This window comes from Sander lucioperca, chromosome 10 (assembly GCF_008315115.2).
Source record: "Sander lucioperca isolate FBNREF2018 chromosome 10, SLUC_FBN_1.2, whole genome shotgun sequence".
NCBI classification, from domain to species: Eukaryota; Metazoa; Chordata; class Actinopteri; order Perciformes; family Percidae; genus Sander; species Sander lucioperca.
In genome coordinates, this window is record NC_050182.1 from 11,970,095 (window position 1) to 11,997,773 (window position 27,679).

At 42.0% G+C, this 27,679-nt stretch overlaps 1 protein-coding gene across 4 annotated transcripts in view; it reads left to right on the plus strand.

The window, feature by feature from the left end:
* dgkb (diacylglycerol kinase, beta) overlaps positions 1–27,679 on the plus strand; it is a 129,006-nt gene that overhangs the window by 17,183 nt on the left and 84,144 nt on the right. For 2 of the 4 annotated variants that reach the window (XM_036006491.1, XM_036006492.1), the window contains 5 exons: positions 14,063–14,184; positions 17,816–17,955; positions 25,430–25,506; positions 26,512–26,532; positions 27,270–27,417. In XM_036006491.1, coding sequence (XP_035862384.1) covers positions 17,886–17,955; positions 25,430–25,506; positions 26,512–26,532; positions 27,270–27,417 — 316 coding nt within the window. In that variant the 5' untranslated portion in view covers positions 14,063–14,184; positions 17,816–17,885. Of the gene's footprint in view, positions 1–13,798; positions 14,185–17,815; positions 17,956–25,429; positions 25,507–26,511; positions 26,533–27,269; positions 27,418–27,679 lie in introns of those variants that run through there. The other 2 variants (XM_036006490.1, XM_031279525.2) reach the window with 2 other exon arrangements.

Below are 27,679 nucleotides of genomic sequence, written 5' to 3' on the forward strand. Positions count from 1 at the left end.
CCTGCCTCCGAGCTGGCGCGCAGCTCTCCTGACTCTGAGCTAGCTAGCAGCAAGTCCCTGCTAGCTAGCGATAACCCTGCGCCCCTGCTAGCTAGCATTTCCCCAGAATCCAGGCTAGCTAGCAGTCTTCCTGATTCCCGGCTAGCTAGCAGCCTCTCAACTTCCCTGCTAGCCAGCAAACCTCCTGAACCCCGGCCAGCTAGCAACTCCCCTCATTCCCTGCTAGCTAGCGTCTCTCCTGACTCCAGGCTAGCTAGCAACTCTCCTGACTCCAGGCTAGCTAGCGACTTCCCTGAGCCCCGGCTAGCTAGCAACTTTCCTGAGTCCCCGCTAGCTAGCATCTCCCCAGAATCCAGGCTAGCTAGCAGCCTTCCTGAGCCCCGGCTAGCTAGTAGCCTCCCTGAGCCACAGCTAGTTAGCAACTCCCCGGATTCCCTGATAGCTAGCATCTCCCCTGAATCCAGGCTAGCTAGCAGCTTTCCTGAGCCCCGGCTAGCTAGTAACCTTCCTGAGCCCCGGCTAGCTAGTAGCCTTCCTGAGCCCCAGCTAGCTAGCATCCTTCCCAGTGTCCCCGAGCTTCCTAGTGTCCCCGAGCTTCCTAGTGTCCCCGAGCTTCCTAGTGTCCCCGAGCTTCCTAGTGTCCCCGAGTTTCCTAGAGTTCCCGAGTTTCCTAATCCCCAGCTGACTAGCAGCTTCCCAGAATCCCGGCTGGCTAGCAGCCTCACAGATCCCCGGCTGGCTAGCAGCCTTCCTGAATCCCGGCTGGCTAGCAGCCGCCCCGAGCTTCGGCTGGCTAGCAGCATCTCTGAATCCCAGTTGGCTAGCAGCCTCACAGATCCCTGGCTGGCTAGCAGCCTTCCTGAATCCCGGCTGGCTAGCAGCCGCCCCGAGCTTCGGCTGGCTAGCAGCATCTCTGAACCCCAGCTGGCTAGCAGCCTCACAGATCCCCGGCTGGCTAGCAGCCGCCCCGAGCTTCGGCTGGCTAGGAGCAACTCTGAACCCCAGCTGGCTAGCAGCCTCACAGATGCCTGGCTGGCTAGCAGCTCCCTTGATCCCCGGCTGGCTAGCAGCCCTCCAGAACCTCGGCCTGCTAGCAGCCACTCAGTATCTCCGCTGACGTGCAGCCGCCCAGAACCGCCGCTGACGTGCAGCCGCCCAGAACCGCCGCTGACGTGCAGCCGCCCAGAACCGCCGCTGACGTGCAGCCGTCCAGAACCGCCGCTGACGTGCAGACGTCCAGAGTCTACGTCGATCTCTGTTCCTGTTGCCTGTTTGGTGGACCCCAATCCAGCTGACCCGTCGCCTGTCTTCAGCCCAGCAGACCCTTCTCCTGCTCGGTCTGCCTGTCAGTCAGAAGGGATTCGCCTTCGCCGCTGGTCTTCAGAAGGGATTCGCCCTCGCAGACGGCCTCCAGAGGGGTTTCGCCTTCGCCGCTGGTCTTCAGAAGGGATTCGCCCTCGCAGACGGCCTCCAGAGGGGTTTCGCCTTTGCCGCCGGCCTTCGGAAGGGATTCGCCTTCGCCGCTGGTCTTCAGAAGGGATTCGCCCTCGCAGACGGCCTCCAGAGGGGTTTCGCCTTTGCAGCCGGCCTTCGGAAGGGATTCGCCTTCGCCGCTGGTCTTCAGAAGGGATTCGCCCTCGCAGACGGCCTCCAGAGGGGTTTCGCCTTTGCCGCCGGCCTTCGGAAGGGATTCGCCTTTGCCGCCGGCCTTCGGAAGGGATTCGCCTTCGCCGCCGGCCTTCAGAGGGAATTCGCCTTCGCAGCCGGCCTTCAGGGGGGATTCGCCTTCGCCGCCGGCCTTCAGGGGGGATTCGCCTTTGCAGCTGGCCTTCAGAGGGGATTCGCCTTCGCAGCCGGCCTTCAGAGGGGACTCGCCTTCGCCGCCAGTCATCTCGGTGGCCGGAAGGGTTCTGCCTTCGTCGCAGGCCGCCTGAAGGCTTCTGCCTTTGTGGCGCCTCTCAGTCCCCTGTCGCTGAGGCCTCTCAGTTCCCCGTTGCCGAGGCCGCCCTGTGCTCTGTTCCCTGTGCCCCAGTGACTCTGCCCCCTGTTGCTGAGCTCTCTCTCTCAGCCCCTGTGACTCTCTGTTCCCAGTGACCCAGGGCGTTGTGCCCCAGTGTGTTTCGGTTCCCAGGTCCCCAGTGTTTTCTGCCTTCCCCGGACTTTCTTTCTCCCCTCCGGGGTTGATTTATTTTGTTTCTGGGGTCGTTTCTGGGGTCATTAACCTCAACCCATGTGGTAACTTGGCTCTAACCCTGACGTATTCTAGTTGTTCCTGTGATTCCTTGCTGATACCTTGTCCTGTGTTCTCACTCTAGTTTCCGCTCAGTCCTGCTGCAATCTCCACGGCGTCTGCATGCTCCAGTCTCACCTGCCAGCCTCCGTCTTCACTTCAGGAACCCACCAGTGATCTCGCCTCAGCCGGTCTCCTCTCGTGCTCCGAAACTGCCCGGACCAGTCTGGAGCTTCCCGGTTTAGGAACCATCGTCTGTCTCCTTGAGCACCTGTTGCTCAAATAAACCTTTTAAGACTATTACTGTGTCTGTGTGATATCTCTGCGTTCTGGGCCAAGACAAAACTTTAACAGGTACAGCAAGAACAAAACATTATTATGAGAAGTATTCAGATTGTAGTATTTATTTAGACATTCTAAAATATACTTATATTTATTTTAGCTGTACATGTTTATTGTTTTTTTAATAAGATGTAACTAAGATATACTGCATCTGTCATTAAAATACTGAATTAATCAAAATTGAAAGGCCTTTGCTCATAAAATGTAAAACAAAAATGCTGGAAAAGCCATACTTATAATATGATATATAATATAAATCAAAATAGAAGAAAACAAAACATGCCACAAAAAGTAAGCAACATATAAATTTAAATAAAGTTAAATTATAAAGTTAGTCTATATCCTTCGCGTTACACTTCCGGGATTGCTCCGGTGCTGCAGGAAATTCCGTCCGGATGCATACTCCCGTTTCCTTCCGCTTTCTTTTGCGTTGAAATTTTAAATTCGGTGGATTTATGAGGACTATTGTTGACTGTTCCTCAGATCTCTGCATAGTAAATTGAGACAGCTAGCTAGACTATCTGTCCAATCTCACATTTTCTCTCACACGACTATTTGCAGCGGCTCTGTGCGGAGTTTAGCACCGCCCATGACGATTCTGATTGGTTTAAAGAAATGCCATTAAACCAGAGCACCATCCCCGAATGCTATGTGGAGTAGCCAGACCCTCTTTCGGCGCGCTTTGGAGGAGGGTCTGGCAAAGCGAGACTATGGATAAGTGTACCCTGAGATAAGATATTGTAAAAGCACGGTTTCCAAGTTCAAGAATAAACCATCACACTCAATATTTATCATATAATTTATATTTTAATATTAAAGCTGCACTAGTCAATATTTTTATAATAAAAATACTTCAAATGACTACATGTAATGTAAAAGGGGTCACTCGTAATGACGCACAGATAGTTATCACCCAAATCGGCAGTTTCCCTCCGCTTTACGGAGCATTTTAGCGACTTTTAAGTTTTGGTGGTGTTTAGCCCAAATGCCCTGGAGTTACCCACTGACAGTCACATGTGAGGGACATGTCAATACTTCAACTCTTCTGCCTCTCTGATACAAATATAAACTAAACATCCAAATGACCTACACAGACAGCCCGGAGGCAGCACTAAAACAAAAACATTATTTTCACACTTGTAGGCCGCCACCCACACATGCCCCCCATATCTGAGTCATTGTTCAGTGACAACACATTCTCACTCCCATCTCGTAAAATACGGACGCTTGGTCAGGTGCCTTTGTTGTTATTATTGATGCTAAAAGTCTCCTTTAGCGTCATATAACGTGATTTAACTAAACGCGCTTAGTCGGGACTATTGGCGTCCCTTTTGACGCAGTTAGGTTAAGGAAAACCTCGTGGGTGGACTTACGTTTCCGTGACTCACAGGAACGGGACGGTTGAGTTTAGGAAAAGGTCATGGTTGGGCTTACGTTTCCGTGACACGCGGGAATAACGGGCCGGTTAAAGAAGGAAGCGGCTTCCATGACACGCGGCAATAACGGGACGGTTAAAGTGGCCATATTATGCTCATTTTCAGGTTCATAATTGTAATTTGAGATTGTATCAGAATAGGTTTACATGGTTTAATTTTCAAAAAACACCATATTCTTGTTGTACTGCACATTGCTGCAGCTCCTCTTTTCACCCTGTGTCAGGTCTCTGTTTTAGCTACAGAGTGAGACCTCACAACTTCTGTAACATCTTTTGTCAGTCGCACATGTGCAGTAGCTAGGTAAGGATCAAGGGGGCAAGCGTCTCCTCACAACCCAAACCTCCTATGGCGCCATTTTAATGCTAATAAGCCATCACCCCAAGATTGGGAATGATTGAGAGTTCTCTTGGCACAGCCACCAGAAGACTTACAACTTTCAGACAGGTTGCTCACGTCACATTTACGTCGTCTCTCTCAGTTGGAGGCTGCGCAGTAACGCTCGGCGCTCACCGGAAAAGTGCTTCTAATGGCCTTCACTGGTCTCCGTCCAGAGCAACGGGATCTGTTGGTCCATTCTTATATACTGTCTATGGTAAGGATTACATGAGCTAGCTAGCTGTTACTCCAACTTCGGCCTGTACAAGGCAGGATTCTTCTAAATGAGGGTGCACTTCCAACTTTGCGTGGAATACCTGCAGAACAGGGACATGTAAGTAGTTCTATACAATTTATTTTGTAGATTAGGATGAATTTGTGTGTGTTGTAGCAGTGTTTTGCCATTGAGAACGAGCTAGCATGCTAACGGTTAGCCCCCTAGGCCCCTAGGCTAGTGACGTAGAAAGCCGTGCAGATTTTGAACAGCTCACCCGGAGACTGAAGGCAGGACACATTCAGAAACCCGTACCTCACTCAAAACAGCATGGATGTTTTTTTTTTCAAAGTTTGTATGCGTGTGGAAGCACCAGAGACAGAAAATAACACCCCAAATCCCAGAAAAAGTGATTTTTTTCATAATATGGGCACTTTAAAGACACACATGGGACACGAACCCCGGTCTCCTGGGTGAAAGTCCTGCGTTTGACCCATCCACTACCCTGACTAACCTCCTTACACGGAATTTCCCCCTTACATAGTACTCACTAAACCCCGTGTACATGCTGCTCTCCCCGGTACGTTCTACAAACACGCTGAAGGTTGCTTTTTTTGTCGCTTCAGACGCTGACAGCCACTGTCCAAATGTCCGTATTTTACGAGTTTGGAGTGAGAACGGGTTGTCAGTGATCTTTCATGAAACTCAATCCATGCTGAGGCTCGTGGGTCAGATAAATGGTGGTTCCTGTAGGCGGAGGGCTACGTAAAAGGTGTGAGCAATGTAAAGGTTATCTAAAGGTGGGCTGGTAAATGAATTGAAAAGACATTAGGTCTGTTCCAGGAAGCAGCATGCTTATAGCTGAGGCCTTTTTATCTTTACAGCCTAGTCTGAAAGGCAGAACAGCAGGGCAGAAAACTGTTATTGAGTAACCTTTATGTCTCCTGCAGAAGGGTTTTGCTCTACAAAACCACTGATATTGTACCGCAGTTCCACTAGTGTGGCTGAAGGTGAAATGTCTGGCTCATGATCTTCTAGACAGTAGTCACTGTGGACTTATTTATCTCCAGAAAATTAAAACATTAGTGTTTTTTCAACCAAACAACCAACAACCAAACATGTTCAAGGTCTAAGGACCGAAACATATTTCTAAATAATGGTCTATTGCAAATAAATGCAGCCAAATGCAGCACTAAGATCTAATAAGTCAAGTATGGAGACAAGTCCTTTGTCAGCAGCAATTAGAAGGTCGTTAGGAATTTTCACCAGTGCCATCTCTGTGCTATGATGCTTTCTAAATCCTGACTGAAAGTCCTCAAATAGACTATTCCTATGTAAAAAGTCACATAACTGATTAGCGACTACTTTCTCAAGGATCTTGGAGAGAAAGGGAAGGTTAGATATAGGTCTATAGTTGGCTAAGACCTCAGGATCGAGGGTGGGTTTTTTCAGAAGAGGTTTTATCACAGCTACTTTAAATGACTGCGGTACATAACCTGTCAATAAAGACATATTGATCATATCTAGTAATGAGGTGTTAACCATGGGTCACGCTTCTTTAGTAGCCTTGTTGGGATGGGATCTAAGAGGCAGGTAGATGGCTTTGCTGAAGAGACTTTTAGCATTAATTGTTGAAGGTCTATAGGGAAAAAGCAGTCTAAGTATATGTCCGGTCCTGTCGTTCTTTCTAGCACTCCTATATTCAAAGGTGAACCGTTAGAAGTTGAGGGCAAAAGGTGATGAATTCCATCCCTAATTGTTATAATTTTATCATTAAAGAAGCTCATGAAGTCGTCACTACTAAGAGCTAGGGGAATAGATGGCTCAATAGAGCTGTGGCTATCTGTCAGCCTGGCTACAGTGCTGAAAAGAAACCTTGGGTTGTTCTTATTTTCTTCTATTAGTGTTGACTAATAGTCTGATCTGGCATTTCTGAGCGCCCTCCTATAATTTTTCAGACTGTCTTGCCAATCTAAACGAGATTCTTCCAGTTTGGTGGAACGCCATTTACTTTCAAGTTTTTGTGAGATTTGTTTGTAGTTATACCAGGGTGCTAGTTTCCTTTGCTTCGTCATCTTCTTTTTGATAGGAGCAACAGAGTCTAAAATTGTCCGCAGGCAGGTCGTAGCACCATCAACAAAATTATCAATTTGGGAGGGACTAAAGTTAACATAAAGGTCCTCTGTTATATTTTATTTTATTTATTTTTTTTATTTATTTTTTATTTATTCACAATACCACTTCAAACATTACAATAATACAGTTGGGGTACAAGATCAATTGGGTAGAGTGAGTGGGTCCCCCAAAGAAGCTAGAAAAGTTTATAGGTGGGGGCCCATGATTCATGAAAGGGTAGTGGTACAGACTATAGAATACACAGTTACCACCTGTATCTAGATGATGATGAATAAATGCACGCAAAAAGCGCACCAGTACATACATAACATTACATGCACATACAATCATACACATACATCCCAGTAGTCCATGAAAGAACAGTTTTATATTAGATATAGGTTAATAAGAAATGTTTTTTTAGTTGTCTTTTGAAGTTGGAGATAGAGGGCAACACCTTGAGGCCATCATCAATCCCGTTCCAGATCTGCGGCCCCCTACAGACAACACTCATACTGGCGCGCACATGTCGGCAACATTTTCCTGATATAAGTGGTTTGATTCTCATTTGGTATGTATGCTGGGGGCTGGAGATGGGAACAAGACTACTCAATCTAGAGTTCAGCCTGTTGACAATTTGGAACATAAGGCAGGCATTATGATATTCATTTAGCTCAGTCAGTCTTAGTAACTCAAAACAGTGGAATAGAGGTTGGATGGGGGAATTTATCTCTGACCAGGACAGAGCCCGTATGACTTTCTTTTGCAAGGATATAAGTTTTTTGAGATGGCTGGTGAAAGTGTTACACCATATCACATTACAATAGTTAAGGTGTGGTTCAAAGGGAGTTTTATACAACGTGAGAAGGGCAGACAGAGGAAGGAAATGTCTGATCTTATAGAACAAGCCAACATACTTGGACAGTTTGTTTACAAGATAGTCGATATGACATTTAAAGTTGAGTGAGTCGTCAATGAGGACCCCCAGGAATTTAGTGGAATGCACTCTTTTTATCTCCTGCCCATTAATTTTAATCATGCAGTGATCATTGTTTTTAAATTTTTTACACGATTTAAATAAAATGAAATTTGTTTTGCTGACATTTAATGACAGTTTATTACATTTAAACCACGAGTCCACTTTGGTTAACTCTGAGTTTACTATATCTTGTAGAATAAGTGGGTTCCTGTGTGATGTAAACAAATTCGTGTCATCTGCAAAAATAATTTTATGAAATATTTTAGAGGAATTTATGAAATCATTTATATATATAATGAATAAGAGTGGCCCTAAAATGGAACCCTGGGGGACCCCAAAGATAACGTATAAATAACTTCGGAACAATTTAAGTGCTAGACGTCTGATACCATAGTGATGCAATTTGTACAATAAAATATCAAAGTCAATGGTATCAAAGGCTTTTGATAGGTCCAAGAAAATACTAACACCACATTTTCCCTCTTCAATGCAGTCATTTATTTGTTCTATTAGGTCGAGTATTGCCATACAGGTTGTACTCTTTTTTTCTAAAATCATATTGAGAGGGAGCAAGAATATCTATTTTTAGTTGAGTTTATGAAGATAGCCACTGAGTCTAGTGTATACTACTTTCTCCATTACTTTAGAGAAAGTTGGTAGAATTGATATGGGCCGGTAATTACTCATATCATTTCTGTCGCCCGATTTAAAAATTGGAATTATCTTAGCAATTTTTGTCATTTTAGGTATAGTGCCAGTAAGTAAAGAGAGCCAGTGGCTCTACAATGACGTTTGCAATGGCTTTCATGATCTTACTACATATTCCATCTACACCAGCGGTGTATGAGCTCCTCAAGTCCAAAATGATCTTGAGGAGCTCAGTACTATCTGTCGGTATCATGAAAAATGAGTGAATGTAGCTACCAGAAAGAAAATGCTTGAAGGTGACACCCTGAGGTTGATTTATCTTCATAGATTTACACCTATTGAGGCAAAATGATTATTAAAACTCTGTACAAGATCAGCTTTGGCATCACCAAAGTCAGGCAGATTAGTAGGTTTATGTCTCCTATTGAGGACTTCATTTAACACATTCCATGACCTCCTGCAGTCCCCCTGTGAAGCTTGTAAGAGTTCAGTGTAATGACTTCTTTTGCTCTTTCTTATGATCTGCGTTAGTTTATTTTTATAAGAAATATATTTCTCTTTTATTTAAGCTAGAAGGATTTTTTATGTAGGATTTGTAAAGCCTACTTTTATATTTAATATACTTTAAAATTCCCTTTGTAATCCAAGGGTTCTGGAGGGTAGTGCTGCATCTGACAGTCTTCTCAGGAATTGTGTCCTTGATGGAGTCTTGAATGATCTTTATCAGACTGTCATATGCTGCATCAGGAGTCCCACTGTCATAGACAGAGTCCCACAACTTGGTCTGTAAGTTAACAATTAGGTGCTGTAAGGTTCTCTCGTTGAGGATTTTAGATTTAATTTTAGAGAGTGGGGGAGAGAACGATTTGCCAGAGCCAAAAAATATTACAATGGGAAAATGGTCTGTGATGTCAGACTGCACGACTCCCGTCACCAGCTTGGTATTTTGAATATTAGTAATGATATTGCCAATAATCGTTTTGGATGTCTGTGTAACTCAAGTAAATCTATTAATGGTGGGGAAGAAAGAGGAGGAATGCAATGTGTTCATAAAGTCATGTTTTGCCCCATCTTCCTTGGAAATATCAATGTTATAATCACCAAGGAGTATGCAGTCTTTTTTTAGCTTATTCAGTTTATGTAATAGATCTTTCAGTTTACAGCAAAAAGTGCCAAGAGCAGAGTCTGGTGGGCGATAGATATAAATATTTTGTCATTATTGTTAATCTCAATAAATAAAGACTCACAGTGGTCATCCTCTAAATAAAGATCACAGGTTTTTACTTGGAGACTGTTCTTAACATAGAGGCAGACCCCTCCACCTGTTCTATTTGGTCTGTTCTTAATGTGTAGATTGTACCCATCGAGGTTAAGTAAATCGGCATATGAAAAATCATTAAGCCAGGTTTCACTACACCCAATAACATCAAAATGACAACTTGAATTAGACAGTAAGGAAGTTAAATCAGAATGATGTTTGTTTAGGCTTCTGTTTAAATGTAACAATGAATAATTATATATATCATTTAATGGTTTTAAGTTATCAGGGTCAAGAACATTACAAGTAATATTGCCACCCATATCAATGCAGTGTTGAGAATCTCCAACGATGTTGAAATCATTAAACCCATAATATAAGCAGTACAAATTAATCATGGAGTTTTCTGGGATTACATTAAGATATTGACACGGCGATAGCCGCAAACACACTCGGAACAAACAAACACACAACACATACACACATCACACACACAAAGAAGTATTCTGGTACCATTGTGTAAGCAATTTGTACCACGCCGCAGTCATCGCCGCCAGCTCACAAAAATGTAGTCTCTTGAAAATGAAAAGAAAAATGTCTCTCACCTCTCCGCCCTCCCGCCTGAAGAAAAAGAAAGTTCAAGTCTCCCGTAAAGGGGAGCAGGCTATGGGAAACATTAAGTCATGATAGAGAGACTGTCTTCCGTAATAAATAAAAGTAGAGACAAACAGATCACCGCTGCCAATGGAAAACTGGATGAAATAGAAACTCTACTCCATAAAACAGTAAGCCTACTGGCCTGCCATCCTCGTTGCATGGATTTGGGCAAACTATGATCTTAGGTGTTCCGCGGTGGCAAGGAAGCGATGAAGGCTTCAGCCTCAGCTGCCGTGGGAAAGTGTTTCCTACCTCCCGACTCCAGCTTGACGTAAAGGGGAGGCTTGAAAGAGGCTTGAACCCTCGCTCGTACAACTTCGACATGACCGCCTTAAACTCATTCCGCTGCTCCATAACCTCTGGAGGATAATCCTCAAACACAAGGATGGGATGATCCCGGAACTTCAGTTTACCCCTCATGGTCCGGGCATGGCGGATGAGCTTGTCCTTTACCTGGAACCTGAGAAGACAAATGATAACCGCTCTTGGTCGCTGGTTGGGTGGAGGTTTAAGTGCTAGGGCTCTATGAGCCCGTTCACACTCCACAGGCAAATTGAGGACCCCTCCAAAGACCTCCTCGAGCATCCCGGCGAAGAAAGCCGTCGGCCCAGGCCCCTCCATGGATTCAGGTACACCGATAACCCTGATGTTGTTGCGGCGGCTCTGTGACTCGAGGTCGACAACTTTAGTTGCTAGTTTAGCATGGTCACTCTGTAGCTTGGTGATAGCTTCCTTGGCAGCCTTCAGGCATACCTCTCGCGCGTCACCTTCACTCAAGTATTTCGAGTTTCTCAGCATGTTCTGTCATGGTAGTTAAGACACCGTTCAACTTGGTCTCGAGAGCTGAGAGAGTTTATTTAAAGTCCTCGGAGATGGCGGTTCGATGAGACTCAAGCAGGTGGGTGAGGGACGCCATGGTGACTGCCTCGGCATTTGTGTTGGTCTGCACCGCTTTAGTTTTCGGCATGGTCACAGCAGCTCAATAGCAGATGAGCAAGTTAGTAAATCTACTACTTTAGGTTTAGGAGAGAGTTAGGTTACAAACGGTGAGTTTAAGGATAAGCAAACATTAGCAAGACCGCGAGACGCAGCGTGCTTCACTTGTTACCACATCACGTGACTGCACGACATTGAGTTAAATGCTGTTGGAATATCTTCCTTAAATTTAGCTATAGCACTGTCAGATAGGCATCTAGTGTAGAAGCTTTTATTTAATTTCATGTAGTCGGGTAGTACGAATTCGAAAGTTATTAAAAAATGGTCTGATAATAAAGAATTCTGTGGAAATACTATTAAATCTTCAATTTTGATGCCATATGACAGCACAAGGTTGCGGGTGTGGTTAAAACAGTGCGTGGCCTTATGCACACTCTGACTGAAACCAATTGAATCTAGTAGTGAGTTGAAAGCAGTACTAAGGCTATTGCTGTCAACGTCCACATGGATATTAAAATCACCTACAGTAAGTATTTTATCTGATTTTAGGACTACACATGATAAAAACTCTGAGAATTCAGATAAAAATTCAGAATACGGACCTGGCGCTCGGTAAACAACCACAAATATAATTGGCTGTAATGTTTTCCATATCGGATGTTGAAGATTAAGAACAAGGCTTTCAAACGAGTTATAATTTAGTTTAGGTTTAGGATTAATTAACAGGCTTGAGTCAAATATGGCTGCAACTCCCCCTCCTCGGCCTGAGTCTCTAGGAATTTGAGTATTATTATGACTGGGAGGAGTGGCTTCATTTAGACTAATGTATTCTTCATGGCCCAGCCAGGTTTCGGTAAGACAGAATAGATCAATTTGATTATCTGATATCAAATCGTTTACCAATATTGCTTTAGAAGACAGAGATCTAATATGTAATAGTCTACATTTGATTCTCCTATTCTGTTCTATCGTTGCAGTGGTTGTTTTAATTCCAATTAGGTTGTTAAGTATAGCACCTTGTTGGTTTACGTTTGATTTGGGTGGGCAGACAGACAGCATAGTTATGGGATTATGAATGGGTGGCTGCTCCAAAGGAAGCACAGAGGAGCGCGTAGCCCTGTACCTCTGATTACTGATATTATTGATTCTAACTGGAATGATATAGCTGGTCTGTGGATTAGTGCGCGGAAGGGAGGGGGAGGGGACGGGATGAGGAGGAGGGAGGGGCGAGCTAGCCTCCGTTTTGTTTGACAATACTTCGAACGTCAACAAGAAGTGACATCACCCAACATCGCTTAGAGCACCTTTAAATATGGGTGTGTAGCACATCTGACTGTGATGTGTGACAGATACTGTAGATATATTGTAGAGAATTCTAAAAATGTTAGTTGGATATTTTACTGTCCTACATTACCTAAACTTCTTTGTTTTTAACATTTGAAATATTAGAGGTGAAATAAGGTAACGGTTGATAATATCAATAATCTCTATTTGTTTGTTTTTATTCATTTATTTTTTCTTTGTCGTAGCCATGGGTTTAAGAGGGAGGTGAACACTGACATTGGGTCATTATTGTGTTGTTATCTGCTGCAATTGAAGGGACTCTGTACTCACTCTGGCTCACAGTAGTTTACTCTGCAGAAAGCAGTAAATTGAGATTTCGGACACATATGAATTATCATAATTTTGCTTCATCACTAGCAGCTAGGCCTGTCACGATAACAAATTTTGCTGGACGATAAATTGTCCCAGAAATGATTGCAATAAACGATAATATTGTCGTTCCAAGACCATTTTCATCTAATATAATGATAATGGCATAATAATGCAGGTACACCTTTTCAAAGATCAATACACTTTTATTTCTAAAGAATATGTAACACTGGAACTGGAAGACATTTTAAATATCCACAATGTGTCTTTGATCTCCTTTAGTATGTCGTCTTTCACGCTGTTGTACAGTTGTGGAATTGCTGTTTGTGACACGTATGTTCTCCCAGGCAATTTGTACTGGCTGTCAAATGTTTGTGACTGTATTGCTCAAATATAGTGCACTTAATAGTAAACAGTTACATATTTTGAACGCAGCAAAGGTTTTTGATTCCTATACTGTAAAGATCTAAAACAGAGATGTCTGCACATTGTGTGTACAGCATATACAGGTATTTGAGTGTGCATTCTCTGTATAGTGCTTTCAAATCTTCATGTCTTTGTGTTCCCAGAAAACAAGACGGGAAAACTAAATAAAGAATTTATCACACGACTGCAGCATATTCATTCTCTTTTCTCTCTATTTGTCATCATTTTCCCTCCGTGTGCTTCAACCCCCAGCCTCTTCTCCCTCTCTGTCTTAATTTTTCTCTTTTTCCCGCCTTCTCTCAGGGTAGCCCACAGGTTGCTGCACAATACCGCCTGTCGCATTGAATGCTAATGCGGCCAGCTGATGCGTGCCACAGTGACCGGAGTAGTAATGGCTTGAAAGGAGGAGGGAGGTGGGGAGAGAGATGAGAGAGACGGAGAGAAAAGAAGAAAGCTCAGGACATTTTTCTTTTTTTTTAATCCAGTGGAGGGAGGGGAAGGTGAGGACCTGAGGGATGTGACGTGAGCGAGCGGGAGTATGGAATCTGATCATTGCAGGCAGAGCAGTGTTAAGGGTTAATTCTGCTCTCCCTTTTTCCCCCCACTCTCTCTCTCTCTCTCATCACTCCACAGTTCCGGCGATGCTGCTCTGACCAGATACTGCCAGAGGAAAACAAACACAATCCACATACTCATACACTCACATGCAGCGGAGAGGGCTGCTGCTCCTTTGTCTCCTCTTTCATACACAGATACTCTGTCTAATTACAAACAATCCACTTCTGCCTCGCAGTTGACAGAAGACCCGGAGGAGGATACAGCAGGAATGTGACTGAGGCGCTTCATCTGAAAAACATCTGCCTGGAGGACTCCTCCCTCATCCTCTCTTGGTGGTTCCCTCTAGCTCTGCAGAAGGTGAGCTTCATGTTGATGAAACATCTCATTCATGTAGCCGTATGTCGCAGTGGCCACTGCCTACTGTATGTGTGTCATGGCATCAGTGGTGTCTTAGCGCAGGTCTTCTGTCAGTGGGCTGCATAGTGCATGGTTCCACGCTGAATATCCTCACTGCATCACTGGAGGACAATGAATCGGATCTGATGACATTTGTGGAAATGGATTTTGATTGGTGAAAGGATGCCAGCCGAGTGTTATGTGAGTCTGGGCTGCAGTTAGGCAACACCAGAAAGAGACAGAGGATGATTACAGTGCAGTGCACAGCAGGAATATACTGCACACATCAGTGCTATTTAAGAAATGGTATCACTGTGTTGGGATTAGACTCATTGGAGATTTAAGATAAATAGCAAGACTTGTATCAGCTCCTTTTTTTGCTGTCTGTGCAAAACAATAAATGAGACCTTGCAGAGCGTTTTTCTAGTTTCAGCTCCAGCAGCAGATCAAAGTTTATGCGAGGGAGGTTGATTCCCACACACCCAGCGTGTTCACACACAAACACTGGTTGCTGCACATTGTGTTGACTGCTGCTTTCCCTTCACTTTCCCTTTGCTTATGGTCTATATAATAATAATAATAATAATAATAATAATAATAATAATAATAATAATGATGACGCTCCCTTCATAATTTATATAGCTTTTGTTCATATTTATGTAATTGCACTTTCATGCTGTGGTTCTTCAAGGTAAAATGTATAGCCTACCACAAGGGTACAAGTTCCTGCACATATATTCACACATGGACACACACACACACACACACACACACACACACACACACACACACACACACACACACACACACACACACACACACACACACGTGCATACACACAAGTCACACATAGACACGAGTCCAAACAAAATTAGACTAAAACTAAAAAAGCACATCAGTGTATATTATTTACACACATGCATTCAAACACACACATCCATCCTCCACATGAATGAACATTTCCACTTGTTGATCCACAGTATCAGTAATTGGGGCAAATGCTTCACTGGCGATGTAACACACACAACACCCGCACAGATGCCTGATCGACATCTTCACAAACATACAATTACTGTACGTGCGCACTCACAAGAGGGAAAACAAGGCCATATAAATTTCAACAGCCGGTGAGGTTGTATAATCTAATTGGTACAGCTCTTATGGTGACATATATTTGTGTTGAACTGACAAATCATCTCAGCAAAACAAAATATCAGTTTCACATTTGGCTTTTATCAAATGGCAAATATCAGTGAGACATGTTATCCATCCTTTGAGATGATGGAGGTTTCTCCGTCTCAACAGCTACACAATACAAACCTGTAACACAAATTCACTTGATTGATGCTCTTGCATTTTTTCTTTGATAAAGTGCATCATTCTGTCTTGAACATTGGCTGCAAATCTGCTGCTAAAATATTTAGTTTCTCCGTGATGGTCTAAATTTTGTTTTAATAGGTTCAGTCAAAAATGCTCTTCTAGCAGGAACACTTGCAGCTTCTAATTTACCTCCAATAAAATGCTAGATATTGGACTCAGTTCAATAATATACACTCACCTAAAGGATTATTAGGAACACCATACTAATACCGTGTTTGACCCCCTTTCGCCTTCTGAACCGCCTTAATTCTTTGTGGCATTGATTCAACAAGGTGCTGGAAGCATTCTTTAGAAATCTTGGCCCATATTGATAGGATAGCATCCCCCACACCATTACACCCCCACCACCACCAGCCTACACAGTGGTAACAAGGCATGACGGATGTTCTCATTCTGTTTACGCCAAATTCTGACTCTGACTACCATCTGAATGTCTCAACAGAAATCGAGACTCATCAGACCAGGGAACATTTTTCCAGTCTTCGACTGTCCAATTTTGGTGAGCTCGTGCAAATTGTAGCCTCATTTTCCTATTTTTAGTGGAGAGGAGTGGTACCCGGTGGGGTCTTCTGCTGGTGTAGCCCATCCGCCTCAAGGTTGTGCGTGTTGTGGCTTCACAAATGCTTGGCTGCATACCTCGGTTGTAACGAGTGGTTACTTGAGTCAAAGTTGATCTTCTATCAGCTTGAATCACTCGGCCCATTCTCCTCGGACCTCTAGCATCAATAAGGCATTTTCGCCCACAGGACTGCCACATGTTGGATGTTTTTCCTTTTTCAGACCATTCTTTGTAAACCCTAGAAATGGCTGTGCATGAAAATCCCAGTAACTGAGCAGATTGTGAAATACTCAGACCAGCCCGTCTGGCACCAACAACCATGCCACGCTCAAAGTTGCTTAGATCACCTTTCTTTCCCATTCCGACATTCAGTTTGGAGTTCAGGAGATTGTCTTGACCAGGACCACACCCCTAAATGCATTGAAGTAGCTGCCATGTGATTGGTTGATTAGATAATTGCATTAACGAGAAATTTAACAGGTGTTCCTATTAATCCTTTAGGTGAGTGTAAGTATGAGCCTATAAAAAGGCAATTTAGCTTAAACTCAATCGTATTGTCATCATAGCAACCAGTCAGGCTGATGCAAGGTAATTTGGAAAGCAGCACCAAAGCTTCCCAAATTAGGCTTTTATTTTCACACAGGGACCCTTCCACCTCCCATCCACTTGTTGCAAACATTTCTGTGAAGCTTCAATCTGAGCCAGTTTTCAGAGACATGTTTTAGTTTTTTCCCGAAATGAAACGGGTACTTCACACTCTCATATCTCTTTTCTTATCAATCGCAAATCTGTATGTATACCATAAATGATCTGGATAGTGTTATTAGTGTTATAGAAGATTAGATAACTTCAAAAACCAAATGTGAATGGGATGATGGGTAATATTTCTTTTTTTTCAGATGTTGCAATGACATTTCTAATGTGACAATAGAGCGTAGCATTAATATTGCACTTCCTAGGTTTAGGGTTTTATTCTCACTCGAGCAATGTGTGACTTTTTTAAAATTAAATCAAATAAACATAAAAAACACGTTTTTTTATTCTAATTTTAAATACAAAATGTGGCACATACATCTGGACATAAACATAGCCTATCGATACATAATAATGAATATATGTCAATAAATACAATTTATATATTTATATATAGTCAATTGTTATTTCCCTCGTTATATTTTTCTCAAACACTTTGACATTTGTTTCTATCTATAAAAAGCTCTCCATCAGTTTCTAATTATGGTAGATGCTGTACTCTGGCTTCATCCTAAACTGGCTGACAAACATGATTGCCTGAAATGTCAAGTCTTTTGCAACTACTCTGAGAAATACGGCGATCAGGAGACAAAGGACCATTTGGCCAGCGTTGAGATGACAACTGCGGAAAGAGGAAAAGGCAGGAAACCAGGGAAATATGACATATCGGTGTTATGGGAATTGAGGCAAAATTACATTGTTATATATTTATGTAGTGACATGCAGTATATCAGTATTGCTGACCACAGCTTCTAATTGCAAACCAGCGTCTCCAGCTCCAATCCAGCCACATATTTGGTGCATTTAACGTGCTTTGTCATTTTCACAGCAATTAAGTAAAATGAGATGTCTGTGTCTGTGAATGGGGCAGGTGATCTGATGTCTGTTGTTGTTTTCCAGTGTGTGACGCCCCGCTGTGTGTTGCTGCCCGGGGAATGCTCAGCGGACGGATAAACGAGGTCTGAACACAATGAGCAGCCAGGACAAATGGGTCACACTGACCCCAGCTGAATTCGCCCTGCTACAAGAATACACTCAGTGTGAGTAGTAGGAGAGTCTGTGTTTTTCTAGGTGTCTCACTGTATGTGTGATGTGATCCTGTTATTTAAGAACATGTCATTTTCCAGATGATATGACACCTCTGCTAATCTGCTTCTTCTGGGTGGCTACCTTCTTGCTGCACTAGTCAACACAATGGATCAAAACGTCATGTGAAAGGGGTCACTTGTGGTGACAAACCCTACAGAGAATTATCAGATAAATCTGCAGTTCCACTCAGCTCTACGGAGCGTTTTATGTTCTTTCAGCTCATTGTTTTGGTTTTTGCGGCCCGTTGCGTACCGCGTACTGTTTCTAACTGATCGGCTCGGTTTCCAGCAGCACTGTCTGTTTTTAACAAGAAAACTCCAATAGGCTACACCAGCTGTGCGCTATCTGCCAAAACGGCGGAAAACAGCCGCCAGACAAAGTGACAAGTCATTTAAATACTTGTTGTTTCCTCAATTATCAAATTTTTATTACAAAATGAACGAGAAGTCTCTGGGCTTGTTGTACAAGTCAGGCCAGATAGTCTTCCTTTCTCCACAGAGGGAAAACACTTTGACCTAACTACAGTATACTATAATGTTGTAATCTGAACGATAGTATAGTTGCTGGGGAAATCACAGTCCAGCAGCTCATCCAGCCTCCAAGAGAATCTTTACTCGTGGGTGACATTTTTGTAAGTTAAACGTACCCCCAAATGTAATGAAACAGGTATCTGTTACTTGGTAAGAGGTTTAGGATAAGATTACAGAAAATGTGTTGTATTTCAGACTTTTGCATTGTTGGTTATTTTAGCATCAGATCGTTTTCTACTGTTTTCATCGCTGCTTAGTGCCTTTTTTGGTTGCCCTCATTGTGTGGGCCAGGGAATGATTTCTTCATTGTGAAAAAGGTCAAACTGGATTTGACTTTTCACCTGCAGAAATATTTTTGTAGGATAAAAGAGATATTCAGACTTAGACAAGTAGCTCCTTTCACTGTGTGAGGTTATGTTGTCCTTGAAACTCTAAACTCCGGTGGATTTCTGAGGACTATGGTTAACTGCTCCTCAGATCTCTGCAGGGTAAATCCAGACAGCTAGCTAGACTATCTGTCCAATCTGAGTTTTCTGTTGAACAACTTGAACGTACAATGCCAATAAACCAGAGCGTGATTTTCTCCCATCGCGGAATGCTGTGTGGACTAGCCAGACCATCCTCTGCAGCACCTTAGAGGATGGTCTGGCAAAGTGAGACCACTGTACAAGCAATACCAGTTCTCATAACCGTATCACAGTTGGAGCAAATACACAGAACTACATAGTTCATCTTCCTTTGAAAAATAGCATTTTGTGAATTATACTTGTTTTGTTTGAGTTTTTATGACTTGAGGCAAACTTCAATTTTGGAAAGTTGCCATGAGTCAGATCTCTGCTTTCATATCTTCAATAATCCTCGCATTAACAGAAGAAGTAATACATTCTCTCCGATAGCATCAATCCACTGAGTTAACAATACTAAGAATGATTCAATTCACTGTGGTTAAGCTCAAACATCCCTTCTTTGTCTACTGATAAAATCTTCACGTTGTAATTGCAGACTGCATGTCCGTCTTGCTGAAGTACGAAGCTCAAACTGCTCAAGCATTTAATCATTCATTCGCAACCCAACAAATGGCTCCCCTGCTCACCAGACTGTGGTCTGGATGCCTGGAGTTTATGTTACGCTCCAAGATGTCGACACATTTCATTATTTGAGATTGTACCAGGGATGGAAAATATTACGATGCCTGGCAGGCTATCTGCGGGATGTTGCTCACCACCCACACATTGTTTTGGACAGACTTTGAAAGTACAAGTCACAGTAAATCGTTTGTAGTCAGACAATGGAACAAACTGAGGAGAAGAAATGGAGTCGTTAGGTGTCTTAACTATTTTTGATCCTAAGTGCTTTTTGTATCAAGTTAGACAAAGAGCTGGAATATATTTCAGAGCTATTTTCAGTGTCAAACACAACATCTTCGAGCCAACCGCTGCACCAAGAATGAATCTTAATATTTAATGCGTTTCACCCAGGAACTCTTGTTCCACTGTTTCACATTGTTATGACATTTGTCCCTTTAATTGCTCTGTGCCTGGTGACAACATTGTTTCTTACTCCGAGGAGCTCCTCTGATCTCTCCGGTGGATGCTCAAGAGCCAATCAGGTTCTGGTTTTTGTTTCTGTGTTTTATCAAATGTTTGCTTTGTGGGTGGCTAAGGAGTTGTGGTGTTCAATTAGCAAGATGTTTCGTAGACCGTGAGGCTTATCAATGTAGTTCAGAATGAAAATTGGTTGGAAATAAAAGGCGGAATGGAAAAAAAAAGCAAAGCAGCAAGAGAGAGCTAAAGTGTGCATGTGTGCGTGCAGGCAGAGTGTGCACGCTAGACAGATTTGGATAATGTTTCAACGAGCTCCGGGCGACTCTTTGTGCACTTTGCAGCTACAGGTCATAAAATATCCCATTCTCTGAGCAGCAACAATAGGCATCACCTTCCCTCCTCATCTCGCCCTTCATCTAGCCTCCTACTGTAGCTCTCCCTACCTTCTCATTAAAGTGAGCCGAGCACACTTTCATAACATTTTAATAGCTGTGAGCTGAGTCAGGCACCTAAGCTCTGACTCACAACAATTAGTTTCTCTTTATGTGATATAATTACTAATATGCGTAGTGTAGCAGAGTGCTGCTTTACAAAGGGGAAAATACTCTTAAAGGTAAAGAAGTGTAATAAACATGAGTCATGTCATCAGATTACTGTGTGCCACACAATGGTTAAATCATTAGCCTGATTGAGAAAATACATTGTACGAATGTGACAGGCAATCAATAGATACGTAATCACTCAGGGCATGCTAATAAAGGTGGTCAATAATGATGACACACGCTCCGTCCAATGTAAAACAATTATTTCCAGTCACTGTTGGTAAAATGCATCATGAGAAAATCAAAGGTCCAAAGCCATTAGTGCAGGAGGGGACGCAATGTTACATCATAGACTGTATAAAATAGGTTACAACCAACAAACGGCTGTTAGGAGGAGCTCAAATGCACATTTTTAATCAATACAGAATGTCAGCCATTAATAACTTTAACACAATACTCACACAACTTATGTCTACTAACTAATGGACCTATAAAAACAGATACATCTGTATAAAGTCTGATATTTGGCTTGCAATATGATAAAAAAAAAACTAATGTATTGTAATGTAATTGTTTTTTCTCAGTCTAAGAGAAGACGTAACGTACTGTAACATTTATAATACAGTTTCATCAAGTTTGACTGGTTTTGAGAATAAAAAATCCAGTAACTACACTTTTGTTTTTGACGCCGAACACACTTGCTGATCGTCAATCATGAGGAGGTTTCATCAACAGCAACTTTACCTCAGGGTCCCTGGCTGCTCTATGTAGATAATGGCAGGTTGTAGTTAGCAGAACTGTTGAGAAGAAGACATCATTTTATCAACGGTAGGAGTCAAAGATCCACATTTTCTTGTGCAAATTAAGCCTGTGAAAAGGTGAGAGACAAGGTAGCTAATATGACGCACTAACTTAAATGAGTATCTCTGTAAAAGATGAACCAGGCCCTCCAGTGCATATGAGAAAATGGTTCTTCTAATTAACTTCTGTAACACAGAACCTAGTATCTGTGGCGCAGCAAATTGATTTAGCAGCAGGGCTCATAAACGCTCTGCAGCATGCAGTAATTATCACAGCAAATCTCTGTCTGATCAAGTTATTTTTGTCTATAACTGAGTGGTAAAACCACACCCTATTTCCTTAAAACGCCAGTGTGGTCATATTATTTCCACACTTGTAAGATCATTCTTGAAACAAGTTATTTTGTAGGCCTACTTTTTGGATTTTAGAGCAGCTATATCCAATATTTTTTATATTAACAATAATAAGTTAATAGAGATCAAAAATAGAGCTAACAAGGAGAGTGAATATTGGACTTATATTTGTCAGGTGGCAGGAAACATGACTCCAAATGAACGCTTTATCTGCTAAATGTGTTTGCTAAATTCACTGTATCCATTTAAAAGATGATAATCTGTCAGTGTTGTGTTTTTTCTGTTGTCCCCAAGCTCAGTCAGTTGATGCAGGTTTAAATACAGTTTAATTTTGCTAGGTTATCCCAGTTAGTTAATCCTAGGGTTAGTAGTTGGCTCAAATTCAAATTAGCTGCATAGCTATAGTTAGCTGTTGACCTTCCAAAATGATCAGTGCCATGTTGGTATTTTTGTCTAGTTCAACATTTTGGGCAATACACATCCGATAATTTTCAGAGAGTGAGAAGATCAATATCACTCTCTGTGTTATGTATGGAGCTGGAGTCAGGATGGGAGACTTTATCCTACTTCTCTGCAGCTGTTGCCATGTTGCCAAATAAAGTCAATGGTTTTGGTCTCTACAGGTTGAACAAAGTATGAGATGCAGTGTGTTAATTAGTGCAACACATTCTCACTCCCATCTCGTAAAATACGGACGCTTGGTCAGGTGCCTTTGTCGTTGTTATTGACACTAAAAGTCTCCTTTAGCGTAGGGTGACCATATTTCCTGGAACTAAAACCGGGACACTTTGCGTGTGACCGTAGTGCTCGTGCACGCACACGCTTTTTAACGTGAACATGTGCCAGCCCAGGTCAGACAATCTGTCAGACAACAGATTAGACACAATTTTGCCAACAGCACACGTAGGCCTACTGTTCACAACATAATGGGATATCTCAGTTAATATTCATGAATTTTCTTGGTATGTAGCCTACATATCTAAGAAATAATATTAAAAGACATTGAGTGAGTTTCGTGTGTGACCAACTTTATTTTTCAGAATTAAAGCATTCTTTTGGAAAATGCACCCACTGAACTTGTGAAAAACTTTGTGAAAAGGTATTTTTCATTGCATGGCACTAAACGAATTATTTGGAACTGCTGCCACAGGCTTGAACTACTGTTATGGTAACACTTTACGGTAAGGGTACATGAATTATGAATTCATGCATGAATTAATTCATGATTTGTGCATTACTTCATTCCTTTATATCTTATGAATCATCAGGGATTGACAGAGTTCATAGCCTCTCATTCATGACCTCATGCATGAACAACACATCAACTAAAGCATTAGGTAAGGTGGCTACATCATTATGCACAAGCTGTATTCAAATCAGAATTGATCAGTGATGACCACAGTTTTTTGCAGAAAAATAATCATGGTCATGCTTAATAAATCATAATTCATAATGATATGCCCACTACCTAATGCTTTCGTTGTGTTGTTAATGTATGAGGTCACGAATGACGTCAATTCCTGATGATTCATGGGATATTAAGGAATGCAGTAACACATAAATCATTGATAATGCATAATAATACATAGCCTACATCAATTAATTCATGCATGAATTCATGATAATTCATGTACCCTTACCATAAAGTGTTACCAGTGTTATTCTAACCAGCAACACCCACACACACACACACACACACACACACACACACACACACACACACACACACACACACACACACACAAATGTAATCTCATTTGATAGAGCAGATAGCTTCCCTATTGGAAACATTCATTTGTTAGAGGAGTGAATTTGCTCAAGAATCAATTTGTTGGCTGAAAGCCTACTGTGAAATTGTGCACAGGTGTCAGCAAAATTGGCCCGTGTGACGAGTAGCGCCTTTAAGGTGGGAATGGTCATGCGGTTCCTCTCGTCTGTCCACGTGGTGTTCATGAGTGAAAAGATCCGCTCAACGGGAGCATTTGTGTCCGGTAGACACATGGCGAACTGACAAAGGAGACCTACATTTTTGAACCGAATCTCCTTGCTTTTGAACATTTCCACCCAGCGCTGGTCTGCTGACTTTCCAGTGGACATGGAGGGACTTATTAAACCGAGACAGATAAGAAGAGGCATTGCAACAATGTTTACAAATATACATTGTAATGCTGGCTGAATAGATTATGCAGACGCAGACCGCTACGATTGACTGACACACACACATTGTTAAAATCATACACTGGATGCTTTATTAGTCTTTCTACATGGGTTTAGTTAATGATCGGACTATAATAAGACCACGTCGGCTATGTAATCGCTGACAACCGGGACAGTGTCATAATGGTTGGTGTAAACAGGGACATTTTAGCGTCGGGACACGCAATTCAAAATCGGGACTGTCCCGGTCAAATCGGAACTGTCCTGGTCAAACCAGGACGTCTGGTCACCATAGTCATATAACACGCTTTAACTAAACGCGCTTGGTCGGGACTATTGGCGTCCCTTTTGACGCAGTTAGGTTAAGGACAAGCTCGTGGGTGGGCTTACGTTTCCGTGACTCACGGGAACTGGATGGTTGAGTTTAGGGAAAGGTCGTGGGTGGGCTTACGGTTCCGTGACTCGTGGGAATAACGGGACGGTTGGGTTTAGGAAAAGGTGTTGGGTGTGCTTACACTTCCATGACACGCGGCAATAATGGGACGGTTAAAGACACACTCGGGACACGAACCCCGGTATCCTGGGTGAAAGTCCTGTGTTTGACCCATCCACCACCCCAACCAACCTCCCTACGCGGAATTTCCCCCTTACATAGTACTCGCTAAACCCCGTGTACATGCTGTTCTCCCCGGTACGTTGTACAAACGCGCTGAAGGACGCTTTTTACGTCGCTTCAGACGCTGACAGCCACTGTCCAAACATCCATATTTTAAGAGTTTGGAGTGAGAACGGGTTGATTAGTGAGCTTTAGACTTATTGGTCTGTGTTTTGTTTTTCCCCACTTTGGGCAGAGCCAGGCTAACGTTAGCTGGCTAACCATGTTCTGTCTCCAGGTCTCTATTTAATGCACAGATGTGAGATTAATGTCAATATTTTCCTCTCACTCATGGAAAGAAAGCAAATAAATATTTACCCAAAATATTAATGGGCTTTTTTTATTTGATTTCCTTTTATACATGTGTTCGCCTCTTAGCTAACCTGAGCTGCTAACAGCTATTGTTTTTAGCTGCACTTTTTGAAGTTTAAGTAAGTTTACTTATTTTCCAAGCCTCCAAAAGCTAAATCACTAAAACCACTAAATGTTTTCAAGATTATGGATAATATCTAAAGTTATGAAGTTTTATAAATGAGGTCCGCCTCATTTACTGACCTTGGTAGTCAGTAGCATAGGCTACTTTCCTACAACTGGTGCTGCATCCACACACCTAATATATGATCCTGTCAGGGTGCATGCAGCTTTGGCAGCTCTTAGAGGTGCTGACAAAGTCCAGAAAATCCATATCAATAAATAATACAGACCACTTGTTGCAGACTGAATGTAAGCAAATCAAACTTGTACTGTAATTGAATGTTAAATCAAATGTATGCAAGAAGCCAAATATTGGAAACATAAACAGATCACAAATACACTTACTTGGCCTCAATTTGTTTCCCTCAGACTCAACCAAGAAGCTGAAGGATGTGCTTCAGGAGTTCCATGGAGATGGTGTGTTAGCTAAATACAATCCAGAGGAGGTATGTACGGTTTATATTCTATTACATAACAGTTTATATTCTATTGAATCCAACTGTGCTAAAAAAAATAGCCACCATACAGAACACCATACTTGTTTTCACAAAAATAGAAAACTGTTTTTTCTTCTGTTATGCTCCGAAAAAGCGTGATTTTATGTAATAAATGAGTTTGATTTTAAACACATAGCTGCAGACGATTAAACAAAACTGTTTCATATGTGTTTGTTTATGTGTTATGTACATTTTCAATTCCTCTGCACACTTCTTACAAGATTTTTCACTCTGCTTTGTTCACACATTTTTCTAAGAACATGTTGACAGAGCTGAACTGTAAGCAGCCATTTAGCATTACAAGTAATTGTATATCCCCATAGAAACAGTATTTCAAGGTTGGAATTTTGTATTCAGCTTTGAAAGTTATGTGGTAGTGTTGATGGGGTTTGGAAAAGAAATATTTTCACTACATGTAACATTATTCACATATACACACAAACATACAACATTTTTTTATTTATTTGTTGTTTATTTGAATAGGGACAGATACAAAAAACATAGATTATTACATAAAGAACAATCCGATGCCTGTATCACAGTGTTTATAGCCATGGCTAATTCGCAACACCTGTCCCTAGAAGGGCTTTTAACAGTTAAAATAATAAAAGAGTCACATTTTTACAGTGAATACAATAAAATGTCCAGAAACCAGTTAGCAAAAAAAAATGGTTTCCCAATATGTTTTTTGGGAAAAGGGAGTACATAATTACGAGGATCTCAATTCACAGTAATCCATACAATATGTTTGATCCACTATGCATGTATTATTAATTGTTGCATGTTATAATACCCTTAATGTAGTGGAGGGTAATCAGCTAAAGACCTACATTCACAGACATGTCTTGTGGTTTTTACATGCACATGTGTAATATGGACATTAAGCACATTTGACTGCATGATTCATACATGAACATGTTGGCTTTCTTTCCTTCTACAATGCTGCGGGTTTAGAAACAGGACATCCTCAGCCAGGTATTTGCTATCTCTCTCCTCGAATTTATTATTGGAGTGTTTTGCTAAATGCTTACATAGTTTCTAGCTGAATGAACTCAACATTCTTCTTCCATTTTAACTGTTTTTTAAAGTTGCACTGTACAGCACCTTGTAACCATGGTTATGAAAGTTGCTTTATAAATAAAGTTTGCATACTTACTGTCATTCTGACGCAGTGGTGAAGTAATAATAAAAGTTTTTAATGAGAAACTAAATTAAAGGCACTTCACAGAGGATATGCAGCTATTTACAGGGAAATATTACTCATCCAAAATGTGTTTGTTGAACTGGTAATAACTGTGTTCATTAGCAAAATGCAAGACAACATTAACAACTCGCAGATTCAACCAATCAGCCAGCCAAACGATCAAAAGGATGGACAAAGCTGTAAGCTATAATGGATAGTAGAAAAGACTACAGCACGTACACAGAACGCAAAGGTAAAAGCTTGCAAAAACATTGAAAGCACTCTAAAATAGGTCTTCACCGCCCACAGCACAAACAACATTTGAGGCATCTTTCTGAGTGCAGAAATCTCCAACATGAATTCTGCTACATTTTCACAAACAATCACAGATTTTCCCCTACAAAAGTGAAACATACCAACATGCTCTCTGCATATTGAAAATCATCTGTGTTTCCTTGAAGCCTTTTAGAAGACGACTGCAGCTCACCATGACAAACGACACACTCTATTTCTGTCCGTGTTTTTTTAGGAGATTGACTTTGAGGGCTTCAAGGTCTTCATGCAGACGTTCCTGGAGAGTGAACTCCCCGAAGAGTTCTGTCAACACCTCTTCATGACGTTTAGCAACAAGAGACCCAAACCCAGTCCCTCATCTTCTGACAAACCCAGAGTCTCTGGTAAGTGTAGAAAAGGAAGTCTTCACCATGACAAACCCTCACGTTGTAAACACAGCGTGTTGGTGTTTTGTAGTTACTGATGCAGCCAATTTGTCACTTATTGCAAGCCCTCACAGCATTTCCTCAGTGACTCATTCTTGTCAATGCGCTACTTTACCTTCCTTGCTGTTGCTGATGTGTAAAAGCAGCACCATTTCTGTTTATCTGTTTTTGTGCCATCAGATAACAGATTTCCTGCCAAGTTCAGTTCGGTGGCACACAA